General features: G+C 44.8%; 1 protein-coding gene across 18 annotated transcripts in view; it reads left to right on the top strand.

Annotated features, from left to right (window-relative positions):
• LOC128255854 (titin homolog) overlaps nucleotides 1-13,716 on the top strand; it is a 36,853-nt gene that overhangs the window by 14,195 nt on the left and 8,942 nt on the right. For 6 of the 18 annotated variants that reach the window (XM_052985633.1, XM_052985631.1, XM_052985630.1 and 3 more), the window contains 8 exons: nucleotides 336-577; nucleotides 642-788; nucleotides 1,107-1,196; nucleotides 4,043-4,377; nucleotides 5,131-5,298; nucleotides 5,354-5,474; nucleotides 5,544-6,050; nucleotides 6,247-13,629. In XM_052985633.1, coding sequence (XP_052841593.1) covers nucleotides 336-577; nucleotides 642-788; nucleotides 1,107-1,196; nucleotides 4,043-4,377; nucleotides 5,131-5,298; nucleotides 5,354-5,474; nucleotides 5,544-6,050; nucleotides 6,247-13,629 — 8,993 coding nt within the window. Of the gene's footprint in view, nucleotides 1-335; nucleotides 578-641; nucleotides 789-1,106; nucleotides 1,197-1,673; nucleotides 2,671-3,531; nucleotides 3,831-4,042; nucleotides 4,378-4,419; nucleotides 4,718-5,130; nucleotides 5,299-5,353; nucleotides 5,479-5,543; nucleotides 6,051-6,246; nucleotides 13,630-13,716 lie in introns of those variants that run through there. The other 12 variants (XM_052985643.1, XM_052985642.1, XM_052985646.1 and 9 more) reach the window with 9 other exon arrangements.

Raw genomic sequence — 13,716 nt, 5'->3', positions numbered from 1 at the left:
ATATTTTCAAATTATACTACTATTATTATTATATCCAAAATAAAAATCTTTGATGCAGATTAATAAATAAGGTCTTTTATACAAATCTCAGTTTTCTAGAAATTTTTATTCTAAAAACATACCTATTCTGAGAAATTTAAAACAAATATTGATCCAAATTAAAGAAGAACAACATTTAAATATTTAGATACTCTAATATTATAGATCAGAACGTCCAAAGAAGCAATCATCTTTATGGGTGTTTCGATGAATTTGTTTAGACTTGGGGCCAAATCCTTTTTGTCCTTTAAAATCCGAAATTAACTACCTATTCGAAACATTTTTCTCCCTCCCAGCTACGTGACATGTTGCACCTGCGGAAAAGCCGTTTGCCGCGGGCCAAAGTGCGCCGACTGGCGACCCAAGGACGCCAAGTGGGAGTGCCAGCTGTGCCAGAGCTCCAAGGAGTCGCTGGCCCACACCTCGTCGTGGGTGGCCGAGCAAATGTCCTTCAACCAGCACAAGTTCGTCTACCCAATGAGGGCGAGGAGCGAGGTCTACATACCCATTGTGGGCGACGGCAACGACAGCAGCATGCGTAAGTCGACCCACAAGCCACACATGGGACATGATCTGGACTTACAGTACCCATTTGGTTGCAGAGTTCGAGAGCGTTAGCCAGATCGGCCAGACTGCCGGTCTGGACGAGCGGGCCAAGATCCGCGAGTACGTGGAGGAGATCGTGGCCGAAATGCTGGGCGGGAACTTGGACCACATCAAAGTGGGGCAGCTGTCCAAAAGCGAGAACTGTAAGTACTCAGATTGCCAGAGATTCGATTAGAGCAAATGCAATTCATGCAATTTGTGGAAATGAGATTCAATTGGCTCGGCAACATCTCCATTCAAAATTGGCAACAAATGTTGCCAAGGCTGTAGCAACATTTGTTGCTGGCCTGCGAAACTCAAATCGAAGCATACTTTTAGGCAAGCTTTCTAGGGAAAGCTTTCTAGAATATCTTTCTGTCTACTTTGTTTTGTTAGCTCATTAACCAATATTTGCACACCCCACATACACACACACGCACACACACATGCTTCACACACAACCACACACACATGCAAATCAGACTTGCAACTCTTTGATAAATTCCATGCGAAGCTGAGTAACCTGCTTATCAATGTGGAGAACGGTTTGTGCGCGCGAGCGCTCAAGGCAGGTAAGTAATCGGTAATCGATAGTAACTAATTGATCGAGCTCGCACGCTTTAATCGTCTGATTTGTACGCTAACCCAGATCCTATCGATTCGTATTTACCGTAGGCAGTATGTTAATGGATGTCTCTATAAATTTTGTTATAAATTTCTTTTATATTATTGAGATATGATATGCCAATTAAAAAATATTATAATTTGATCCCAAGTACATAGATAAGTTTATATAAGTATAGTCGGCTATGTAGTTTTCACTCACTTTCAATGCATTGTTATTTTTACCAGCACCAATTGTTCAACTTTAAAGTGCACAAAAGATCACAACGGATACAGAATCTAATAAAATAACATAGTGAGAGTCTTGTAGAAAACCAAAGGTCCAATTTATTAACAAGTGAATTTTAATTAATAATGAACTAATTTTTATTTTCAAAACCAAACAAATAACGGCCACAATAAATATATTTTTCATTAATTTTTTTTAGTAAATCATAACTATAACTAGTTGTCGGAGTACCCAAGAAATTCGTAATTTTGTTTCAGCCTTGGCTTGCATGTGCTCAAGCATTGCACTGTAGGCCATAAAAAAAAACGATGAATCAATGATTGAAGCTAAAGTAAATGCTAGTTCTTATCAGCAAGCTTTAATCAGAGAGCCCAATTAAAATGGCAAAATCAACACTCTGTACTCTGTCTCCCAGCAATCTCTGCCTCTCTTTTCAACCTACTGAAATCGCGGTCAATGCTGATTGATAAGAAGCGCCAAAGAGTCAGCTAGTCGTTGATAAGGCCCCAGAGCTGTGATAAGGTTTTTTAGCTATTGAAGTGCCGAGAACATTATGATACAACAATTTCAAGTGCTGCCCCTAGCTCAGATGGCAGACAGCGATAGGCATTAATCATACGCACCGTTGGCGCATTGCTCAGGGGGTTCCGTGATCAGAAAATTGGCGTAAATGTCTTATTTACAAGACCACTCAAGGGGCTGTGCCCTAACAACCGATTGACTTGCTCACGCTTACAGCTTAAATCGGCAAAGCGCTTGTAAATTACAAAGCCAAACTTAGCCTCTCGGCCAAATCTCACAATCGGCCCCACTGTAGGGTCTCCATGCGCATACAAAATACAAAATATGAACTCATGTGTGTGAGTGAGCGTTTAGACGCTCGCCGCTCACCGGTCGGCAATCGCACGGCACCGCTTCAGTTGTCAGAAGCGTCCCGCCGTGATCGTAACGCCAATTCAGCTACGGGCCAAAACAGTCCGTCCGCGTGTGATAACATGGAATAAGTCAACATTCTACGCGTACATAGAACAAGAATTTGGCCGGCAGATATAGGAACTTTTCCAGCTGCAGAGATAAGCCCCAAAGCAAACAGACCAAGAAACCGCATTAGGTGATGAGTTATCACCAACCTTGACCCGACACCAAGTTGGCAAAAAATGAAATGAGCTAAATTAGAAATCAATAATCGTGAGGTAAAACAACGCGGCAGATGTGGAAGAGGCCTTAATCAACGCTAATAAATATTAATGATCCCCGATATCCCCGCTTAGAGCTCTGAATGTGTAATCCCAAAATTAACAACAAATTATGATCGTGAAAACGATGATCGCAGACTTTCAACACGTTTCCGTAACTAAAAACAATTGGCTGTAGTTTATCTTTGACCTCAACTAAATAAGACCTTGTGTACCCAACTTATCGCGGCCCCAGTTAACTGATCCAAGTCGGACCCATCTGAGCGACTTTATCGGGCCACTTGAACCCACTGGCAGGGCGGGAGCTATTAATATAAAAAGTGGAAAATAGCCAGTGATAATTGTCAGTGTGATTTCGCTTGAACCCTGAACTTTGGAGTCGTACAATAATGCCAGATTCTGAGAAGTGATCCGGCTGGTTCTGTCCTAGGGTCCAGTTTCTGGGGCTATTTCCATTGATGACTCGCACTTTAATGCCTGTTCTCGATACAAAAGTTTGTGTCTGTGACATTTTTGCACACCTGAATGACTAACGGGGGACTAGCCATTCAGGCAGGTAGCCATTCAGCAGATAAAGAAATATGGGCGGTATTGTAACGCAAAATAGATAACTCGGGGTTATTCATTATGCGCCGTGGTATTTACCGCAATACGTTAACAGACTTAGCATGTCAAAGAAAATGATGAATATGCCAACATAGTCGCGATTTTCAGCCCGAGTAGAGTTGATCGAAGTTTGGAGAGCTCCGTTTACTCAAGCGTTTAGGGGAGGCGGTGACAAATTTATGTTCAGGGCTCAATTAGGGGAACAAAGCCGAAAAAAACACAACTCAAATATTTGCTCAATATAATTAACAGCTCAGCCGACCGTTATATCAATGAAAGCTCTAGAAAAAACCGAAATACAAACACCAACTCTGCATTGGGACAGCAACAGCAAACGTAAATAAACAAATAAACAAATAGGCGCGATATCAACGACTCAGCGGTATCAGACGTATCAGACGTATCAGACGCATACGATATTTGCGAATATAGCCCATATATACGTATGCATGCATGCAGCATGGACTTCACTTTGGGCCTAGTAACGGGCATGTATGCCGTTGTGGCCGTAATTGTCTTTTACGTGGTTTACGTCATTGAGGTGAAATTAGGTATGGCTAAAACACTCACACACTCACACACTCACTTACTTTCTTTGCCTTTCACACACTCACTCACACACACACTCACACGCCTAGAAGTAACCGAGTTTTCACTTTTAATTGTATCGATCTCTGCTAACCAAGCATATTGTTAGTGTGTGGTACTGGCAAGCATTCTTGGCCGTGTATTTTTGCTCACAAAGCTCGACACTTGCTTTCAGATCTGCCAGCCATAGTAAATGGCCACAACAGCGGCCAAGGCAATGGCCCGAACAATAACAATAACAATAACAATAATAATAACAACAATGCCGACTCCGAGCTGGCCGACATCTCGCAGACCCGACTACGCAGTCTCATCGAGACCATCATAGCGGAGACCCTGCGGAGCTCGTCCTTGAGCGCCAGCGGAGCCGTATCGGAGATCAGTCTGGACACCCGATCCCACGCCTCCGAGCTGGCCAACGGGAATGGCGTGAGGCGGCGCCATCGCACCGAGCACTATTTCGAGCCGAAGATCTACCAGGATCTTCTGGCCACGGCGGTGCTGAACAAGGTAAGCCGCCACCCGCCCCAACCCCAATCCTACCACTTTGTAAGCCTTGTTCGAGCTGTTTCCGCCATTTTCACTGGCCGCGTAAGTCCGGTTTTCGCTTTCGTTCGACCTGCACTTGGGCGGCTTCGATTGGCCAGTTGCCACATCGCCGAAGCGGACCAGGCTAATTAGTTGCAGCCCATTCTCTTGCCCGTGCAGACGTTTTAGCCAACCAACGAGCAGCAGCAGCGGAAGAACACTAAAATCAATTGCAGCACTAATTGGATAAATCAATTCGTGGGAAAATCGAGAGAGTTTTATCAGCAGAATCAGAATCATGGCCGACGATCCAGAGGATCAAGTAAATATGGCAGAAAAACACATTACCGGAGTAGTGTTCCTGGGTTGCTGCTACTTTTACTCAACTAGCGATAGCAGCTACGCTGTGGTATTCGGATCATATCAAAACGTCACTGATCCAGTCAGCGTTAAACTGCCCAATTACGCACTACGATTACAAATAGCTTTCTGCAACGTGGTCAGTAATTGACTTCGTCTTGGCACTCAATCAATATTGGCTGGTAATCGATGACGAAACGAAAGAATGGCCGTCAAGTGGATAGTGAAATATTGCGGGGTCTAATCTGCTTAAGGGCACAAGCAGTTGACCCACAACAAATCGGGAACTCAGGGGTTCAACAACACTTTTCTTGCACAATGCCAAGGCCAATGGGCTAAAATATTGATATTTTCCTTTTGCGTTTTCTTCCCCAGATTGCGGATAAGGAAGGGAATACAAGGCTGTTGGCCGAGAGTACGCCGGACTTGAGTGGTCGCCACATTGACGAGAATTTCAATGCCGAAGCGCTGAGCACCACGTCCGGAAGCTCGATAGAACCACGCAGTGACTGCAGCCTCACTGATCATGAAATCGGACTGGATGTAAGTGGATTCGTGGATAGAGTTCCAGCACGGTTACTAAACTATTTGCTTGCAGAATGGCAAATCCAAGTCCCTGCAAACGGATTTGGAAAGGGAGTCCGTCCTTAGTGATTATATAGCCGCACATATGGTGCCACTGCCAGACTTTTCAGCATCCGTCACCGAATCCGAGGATGGTAAGTGAACGCCCCCTATTGAAAGCCACACCTTTGAGATGTTAAACAATTTTTCCCACCCTCTATCAGATATAGGATCCATCTCCTCGGGCGTTATCGGTGAAGGAAACTGGGAAGACAACTGGCTGTTCAAGAAGAAACGCAGCTCGGCCACCCCGAGCAGCATTGGCATGCTGGTGCCCGCACCCAGGGAGAATGTCCGGGCCCAGATTGGCGACAAGACCACTGACGAGGTCAGCGATCTGTCGGAGATGGGCTCGGATATCGAGGAGAGCTCTCTGGATCTGTTGCGATGCAACGACCTGAACGATCGTCTGCTGAGCAAACACCTTATTGGAGGTCAGAACACTAAGCTGGTCCTCGACGAGCTCGTAGACCGCACCAGTCTGACGTCCCACACATTGCTGGAGGAGCACGAGCCAGCGTTTACGGAGACAACCAACGAGTTTGTGGTGTCTCCCATGGCCGTGCCATCTGATATTAAAGCTCCCTCCCGGACACCACCACCACCACCACCGCCAATGATATTCCAAGACGACTTGGTGAATGAGGAGCCAGACCACACTCCCATTGCAGGTAATTGCTTTAAACGTGTCCTCTGTACCTCCGAATATTGTATCTCATCCCTACTGCTAAGACTTGGATTAACCCTTAGACATAGATCACTAGCCCCTAGATCGCTGCCACCATCTTAGAGCCCTGCCCTTTAGTAGCTCAGCCCACTTGTGCGTGGTCTTAAAGCATAGGCACTCAGCAGTCGTTTGTGTTGCAGACCCACGCGAAACCGAAGAGCTGACCAGCCTCGATGGCTGCACTGGCTTCAGCACTGTCGAGTACATCGACGAAGAGCAAATGCACGAGACCGTACCGTCGGTAATTGAGATCCTGGCGGCCATGGCCTTGGGACCCATGCTAGCGGTTCCTGCATCCGAGCAGCCCGGCGCCATGACTCCCAGCGAGTTGCACACACTCAAGGAGCTGAGTGACTTGGCCCTCGCCGAGATTAACGCTCGCTCAGTGGACCTGGCGCGCGCGCACTCGCTGGACATCATTGAAGAGGAGAACTCCGAGCCGTTAGAGCCTGCTCTAGAGTCATATTTTTGTACTGAACAACCGCCAGCACTCACAGCAACTCCAACTCCAGATCTAAACTCCGCAGAAGAAATTGTTCCACCCCCACCAGCACTAGAACTGGTTCCTGAGTTTAAGTCTCCGCCGCCGACTGAAGTTGTTCAAGAGACCGAAACTGCCTTCATGGATTCTTCAGTTACTCTTGAAACAGAATTGGATAAAGTGGAACAGTCAACCCCTGCCGTTGTAGATCCACCGTCACCTGTGCAAGTTTCTCAAGTAGACTCTTTCGTCGTGAGTCAAACAGAGCCTGTGGAAATTTTTGCAGAAAACCAGCCCGTAGAAGTCAATATACCAGCTCCTTTGGATCCCATGGAACCACATTCTAAGGCAGAAGTTATTTTTCTGAAAAATCCTGTGGATGTGGATTTCCATAAGCCTATTCAATTTGTTCAAGAAGCTGGAAATGACACTTTGGAAAATGTTGTTGATACACAGACCTCCGTGTTGGATATAACACCGCCTTTGGATACCGGCACAGGAATAGAACCCGTCACAGCGCCTACGGATTTTCAATCTGACTTAGCGGATCCCCCAGAAGTCGCCGAACATGCAGAATTTGCTACCGAAATTCAATCAGACAAAGTCGATCGACCATCTGAACCTGTAGAAATAATTTCAGAGCCTGTAACAAAAATAAACCCTGAGCCCAGTGAAAATGCTTCAAAAACTGGTTGTAGCGAAGTGAAACTGCCAGAGTCTGATGAAAATGTTCCAGAAACGGAGCCCCTTATAGTGGATGTACCAGCGCCAATTGAAGTTGTACCAGAACAACAATCTAATGAAGTGGATCTACTAGAAACTATAGAAGATTTTCCACGGATTGCATCCGACATCGTGGAAATTATTCCGCAACCCTCAACAACGGATCTCCCTGAATCTGTCGAAATTGTTTCAGAAACAATATGTTGTGGACATGATCCTTCACAGTCGGTGAAAACTGTTCCAGAAACACAACCTTTGGTCGTGGATTTACCAGCGCCAATTGTTATTGTTCCAGAACCCGTAGCAGTGAAACTCCCTGAATCAGTTGAAATTGTTTCAGAAACAGGATGTGGCGTAGCAGTGAAACTCCCGGAATCTGTTGAAATTGTCTCAGAAACAGGATGTGACGGACTTGATCCTTCCCAGTCGGTAGAAACTGTTCCAGCAACACAGCCCTTGGTAGTGGATCTAACAGCGCCCATTCCAATTGCTTCAGAGCCCGTAGCAGCGGTACTTCCAGAACCTGTTCAAATAAAACCAGAAAAAGGGTGTGGCGAACTAGATCCCCAACAGTCTACAGAAACTGTTTCTGAAACCATGCTGTTTGTAGGGGATCTACCAGCGCCAATTGAAGTTCTTACTGAACAGCAACCTATTGCAGTGGATCAACCAGGCACTATAAAAGACGCTCCACAGATAACAGCGGAAACTTCAAAGGCTATTGACATTATTTTCGAAACAGTATTTTTCGAAACACGTCTGAAAGAATCAGCAGGAATTGTTCCTGAAACACAGCACTCTGCAGCAGTTGATCCGCTAACTGAAACTATTCCAGTGATACCACTAGAACCATTAGAAGATATTTCAGAAACTCTGCCTGCACACGTAGAATTTGTTTCTCAGGCCGGATCCTTGGATGTGGAATCATCAACGCCTTCGCAAATTATTTCTACAACTCAGGAAGTCCAAGAAACAAGTTTGGTAGCAGTAGACACACCAGTAACTGAAGAAGATGTTTCTCTGAAAGAATCTGTACTTGTAGAAATTACTTCAGAGCCCGTGACAGCGGATCTCCATAAACCTATTGAAATTATTTCAGAAACAGGATATGGCGAAGTGCATCCATTAGAGTCTGCTGAAACTGTTCCACAACTACAGTCTATTGAAGTGGATCCACCGAAAACTATAGAAGACGTTTCACAGATAGCATTTGTACTATTAGAAAGTAGTCAAGAACCTGTAGAAGCGGCACTCCCTGAACCTATTGAAATAGTTTCAGATACTGGATGTAGCGAGGTGGATCTGCCAGAGTGTGCTGAAACTGTTCCAGAAACAGATCCCTATAGAGTGGATATACCAGCGCCAATTGGAGTTGCTCCAGAACAACAATCTGATGAAGTGGAACCTCCAAGAATAATAGAAGGAATACCACAGATTGCATCTGTCACATCGGAAATTATTCTGGAAACCGTAGCAGCGCAATTCCCTGAATCTGTTAAAATGGTTTCAGAAGCAGAATGTGGCGAACTTGATCCTCCACAGTCTGCAGAAACTGTTCCCTTGGAAGTGGATCTACCAGCGCCAATTGCAATTGTTCCAGAACAACAGCCTAATGCAGATGATCCACCAAAAAGTATAGACGATTTTTCACAAATACCTTCTGTACTTGTAGAAAATATTCCAGAACCCTTAGTAGCGGAATTCAACGAACCTGTTGAAATTGTTTCAGAAACAGAATGTGACGAGCTGCATCCGCCACAGTCTGCAGAAACTGTTTCTGAAACACCGCCCTTTGTAGTGGATCTACCATTGCCAGTTGAAATTGATCAACAACAACAGCCTATTTCAGTGGAAACACCAGAAGCTATAGAAGATATTCCAAAGACAGCTGCGGACATCCCAACGGCTATTGAAATTATTTCCGAAACAGTACTGTGCGAGTTAGGTCTGCCAGAATTTGCAGAAATTATTGCTGAAACACAACCCCACGCGGAAATTGATCCACTTACTGAAACAATTGGAGAACCAGAACCATTCGAGATTATTTCTGAAACTCAACCTGTTGTTTTACAGGCAGAACACGACGATGTAGAATCATCAAAGCCTTTGCAAGTTATCCCTTCGAAAGTCGTTTCAAGTCCAGTAGAAATCGCAACAACTGAGGAAGTTCAAGAAACGAATTTAAATACAGTGGACACACCAGTAACTGTAAATGATGTTCCGCACTGTTCTGTACCGGTAGAAATTAATTCAGAACCCGTTACAGCAGATCTCTCTGAACATAATAACATTATTTCAGAAACAGGATGTGGCGAAACAAATTCGGTCGCATTGGACATAACAGTAACTGCAGAAAATGTTCCCCAGAAAGAACCTGTCGATACGAAGCTCCCAGCGCCTTTGGAAACCATCATTCTATCTGATGAAGTGGTTGCCCAAACTGATGACCTCATAGTAGAACCCCCAGCGACCGTGGAAGGTTTTCCAGTAGTACAATCTATGGTCGAAAATCCACCTTCAGAATTATTACCTGAAGCACATTGTGTGGAAATTATGGATCCGTCGCCTGAGGAGCCTGAATCTTTCGCTGTAAGTTCTCCAGAATCTGTAGAAGCCATTATAGTGGCACAATCTGTCGCAGTGGAGAAGCTGGTGCCTGAAGAAATGTTTTCTAAGACGGATTGTTCAGCTGTTGAAGCAATGGCTACTGTGGAGGAAACTGTTTCCGAAATACAACCACTTGTTTCAGTCGGCGTCAAACTACCGGAGCTTTTGGAAAATGTCCCAGAAACACATGGCGCTGCAGAAGAACCGTCTCCAGAATCAGAACAAACTACATTTATAGATCCCCCTGAGCCAATAGAATGTGTTTCTCAAGTGGAAAATGACTGCGTAAACGTACCAACGTCTGAGGAAGTAGTTTCAGACACACATCTCCACGAAATGGATAGCCAAACGTCTGTTGAAAATGCTGTCCAAGCTGAATCTGTTCCAATGGAGCCACCAACTCATGTTGTCAAGGTTTCTCAACCCATATCCCCCACACTGCCGCAAACGGTTTTAGGCACGGAATCTATTGACACGGATTCAACGGTGTTGGTGAAAGATGTTCCTCAAACAGCTTCTGTCGTTCTTAGTTCATCTCCGACTTCTGAAATTAGTGCAGAAACACAATTCACATTGACTCCTGTTCCTCTGGAAGTTGTAGATGCTCCAGCATCTAATATTTTACAGATAGAATTAGAGAACAAAGAGTCAACGTATATGGTTGCCCAACCTGAAACTCCTGCAATGCCAACATTAGCGCCTGTGGAAATGGTTCAAGAAATTTCACCTATCATAACAACTTCAACAGCGCTAGAACCATTACCTCTTGAAGATTTACCACTACCTTCAGAAGTGGTTCCACAATTAGAACCTGCCGATCTGGAATCCCTACCGGCAACGGAAGTTAACGCAAAATCTGTTGCAATAAGTAATGCGGAAGTGGTACTCGAAACAGGAATGGTCACGGAGAAACAACCCGATCCTCCGGATATTCTCGCAGACACAGACAAAGAGTCAACCCAAGCTGTTCTTTCAAGCGAAAATGTCTCGGTGGAGTCCCCTACGCCTGAAGAAATTATTGCTTTCCTTCCAAAAGGGGAACGGGAATTTATTGTTGTTGATCCACCAGAAGCTCAAGTTGTTCGGGATTTGGGAATTGATTTAGTCCAGCACGAGAAGGATGTTCCCAACACTAAATCTATCGACATGGAACCCCCTGCCCAATTGGAAATGGTTTTGGGAGCACAACTGATCACTTTGGATACAATAACGTCTGAGGAAGTTATATGTCAAGAACTTGCTTTTTCCGAAAATCAAACAACAGTTGCGGAAATTCTCTCTGTGAATACACTTGAATCTGAGAAAGTTCCAATAGATCATGACTCTGTCGCAGTTGAACTCACTTCACCTGGAGAAACTTTTTCTGAGACGGAATCTAACTCTGTAAAAACAAATTCAACCGGTGCAGAGTTTAACACGGCTTCTGAGGAAATTGTTTCAAAGGAAATCGTTTCAGAGCCGTTGGCAAATGCAGAAAATGAACCACAAGTAAAATCAGCGAATGTAAGTCCGCCGTTAAATATGGAAACCGTTCCAGAAAATTCTTTACTATTGGATCCCACCGCGTCTGCAAAAATTGTTCCAGAAACACAGCCTAGTGCAATAGGTCCATCAGAATCTGTAGGAAAAATTTTAGTAGCACAATCTATCTGTGTGGAAATGTCGTCTGAAGCAGAACCAGTCACAATGCATACCAGAGTGCCCGAGGAAGTTGTCCCTCAAACTGCAGAAGTCGCCGTAGCCCTACCAAAGTTTGGGGAAACTGTGGAGAAAAAGCTAGGAAACGTACAATCACTAGCAGCACTAGCAGAATCTATTGATGTAGAACTTCCTTCTCGGGAGAAAAAAATTGACTGTATTGCAGTGGATCCGCCAGCTTCTGCGGAAATTCTTTCAGAAATCGACACATCCGAAGATCCTGCCATTAATACGCCAGAGCCCATAATCGAACTTTCAGAAAAAGAAACTGATAACATGGAAGTTTCAGTGCCTCCAGAAACTCTCTCGGGAACTATATATCTCGCAGCGGATTCTCCAGAATGTTGGCCACCAGCGCTAGGAGAAGTGGTTTCAGAAAAAGAATCTCCAGCATGCGTGAAAATTGACCCACAATTGCAATCTGTGTCAGTGGATTCTTCAGAATCACTAAAAGTTATTGTAGAGGCAGACTCCATCGCACAGAAACCGGTAACACCGGAACTCTTCGCTACTGCGGAAGTTGGGCCAGAAGCACAAGTGGTCGCCATGGAGGTGGATCCGTCAGACTCACTGGATCAACCAGCAACTGCAGAACCAATAAAAAAAACAGATTTTGTCAACGAACACTCACCCGAAACTCTGAAAGTAATTTTAATGGGAGAACCTATAGCAGTGGAAACCCCAATGCCCATGGAACTTAATCCAGAGATGGAATCTGTCACTGCGGAACCATTAAATACAGAGAAAGTCATTCCCCAAGCAGATACTGTTTCAGAAAACGGATCCGACAATAAAGATACGGCTTCAAAAAGTGCACCCGAAACACACTCTGTTTTAGGAGATACTCCGGAAGATGTGGCACAGGGTGACAATGTCGGTGTGAGCACATCAGATCCTGTGCCAATGCTTCCTACAAATTTGGAACAGTCAGCTCCATTGGATATTGTTCCAGAAACGCAAGCCGTCACAATGGAAATAGAACCGAAAGCTCAAGCTGTCGCAATGGGAGCAGAAGTAACAGTAGTTAATTTGGAAATTCAATCTATCACCGAGCCATTGAAAGTGGTTCCGGAGGCAGAAACTCTTGCTGTGGAACTTACAGCTCCGGTGGAAATTGCGAAAATTAACTCAGAAGTCAAACCAATCGAAATGCAACCTCCAAAAACAGATGTTGACAATACGAAACCCCCAGTATCATTGAAAATGACACCAGTGACTATGGAATTTTCGCCAGAGGCGCTGACTACCTCTGCGGAACCCTTAGCTGCTATTGAAGTTATTGATCAAGCCGAGAATGTTACTTTGGAGTTCAGAAGCAGTTCCCCTGAAGCAATTCCCAAGACGGATTCGGTCGCTGTGGATTCTCCATTTTTAGAGCACATTATTCCTGAACGAGACTTAGTTCCTGAACCCCAAGTTGATGTGAAAACTAATTCAGAAACAGTGTCTGCCCCGGTGGATTTAACTGCAATTGTACAAGGAGAAACCACAGCACCTGTCAACGTTCTTTCAGAAGATAGCTCTATTGCAATGGATCCACCCGATCTTATCGATGTCGAACTGAATACACTTCTAGGATCCCAATGCCTGTCAGCAGGACCCCTTAAGCCTATAAATGTTGAAATTATTCCTGATCTTCAGCCAGTGGAAGTTGTTCCTGAAAAACAATCTGTTAAAGACGAAAACGAAGTTCCTGCTGAAATCGATGTAGATGCACAAGCAGCCGCAGTCGTTTCTGTTGAAGTTCTTCCTGAAACAGAATCCTGCCCAGTACTACCACCAATATATGTGGACAATCTGGAAGAAGTGGAGATTGTCGCTAAAGAAACACCACCATCTGCAGAAGACATTTCGAAGAATGATAAGGATTGCACCGAAGCGCCCGATAATTCACAATCAGCCAGCACAGAGCGAGAGTTGCAAAGCAAATCGGAATTCACATCAGATAAGTCTGCAGGAGGTATCCAAAGACGTGATTCGATAGACTCCACTAAGAGCGATTGTTCCGCTCTAGGTAAAGCCACCCACAAGTTTCTGCGAAGGCAGCCAAACATTCTTGACACAACACCGAGTGAAGGAGAGTCGCCCATTAGATCCCAGC

Source organism: Drosophila gunungcola (assembly GCF_025200985.1).
Source record: "Drosophila gunungcola strain Sukarami chromosome 2R unlocalized genomic scaffold, Dgunungcola_SK_2 000012F, whole genome shotgun sequence".
Lineage (NCBI taxonomy): Eukaryota > Metazoa > Arthropoda > Insecta > Diptera > Drosophilidae > Drosophila > Drosophila gunungcola.
This window is presented reverse-complemented; position numbering and strand designations above follow the sequence as displayed.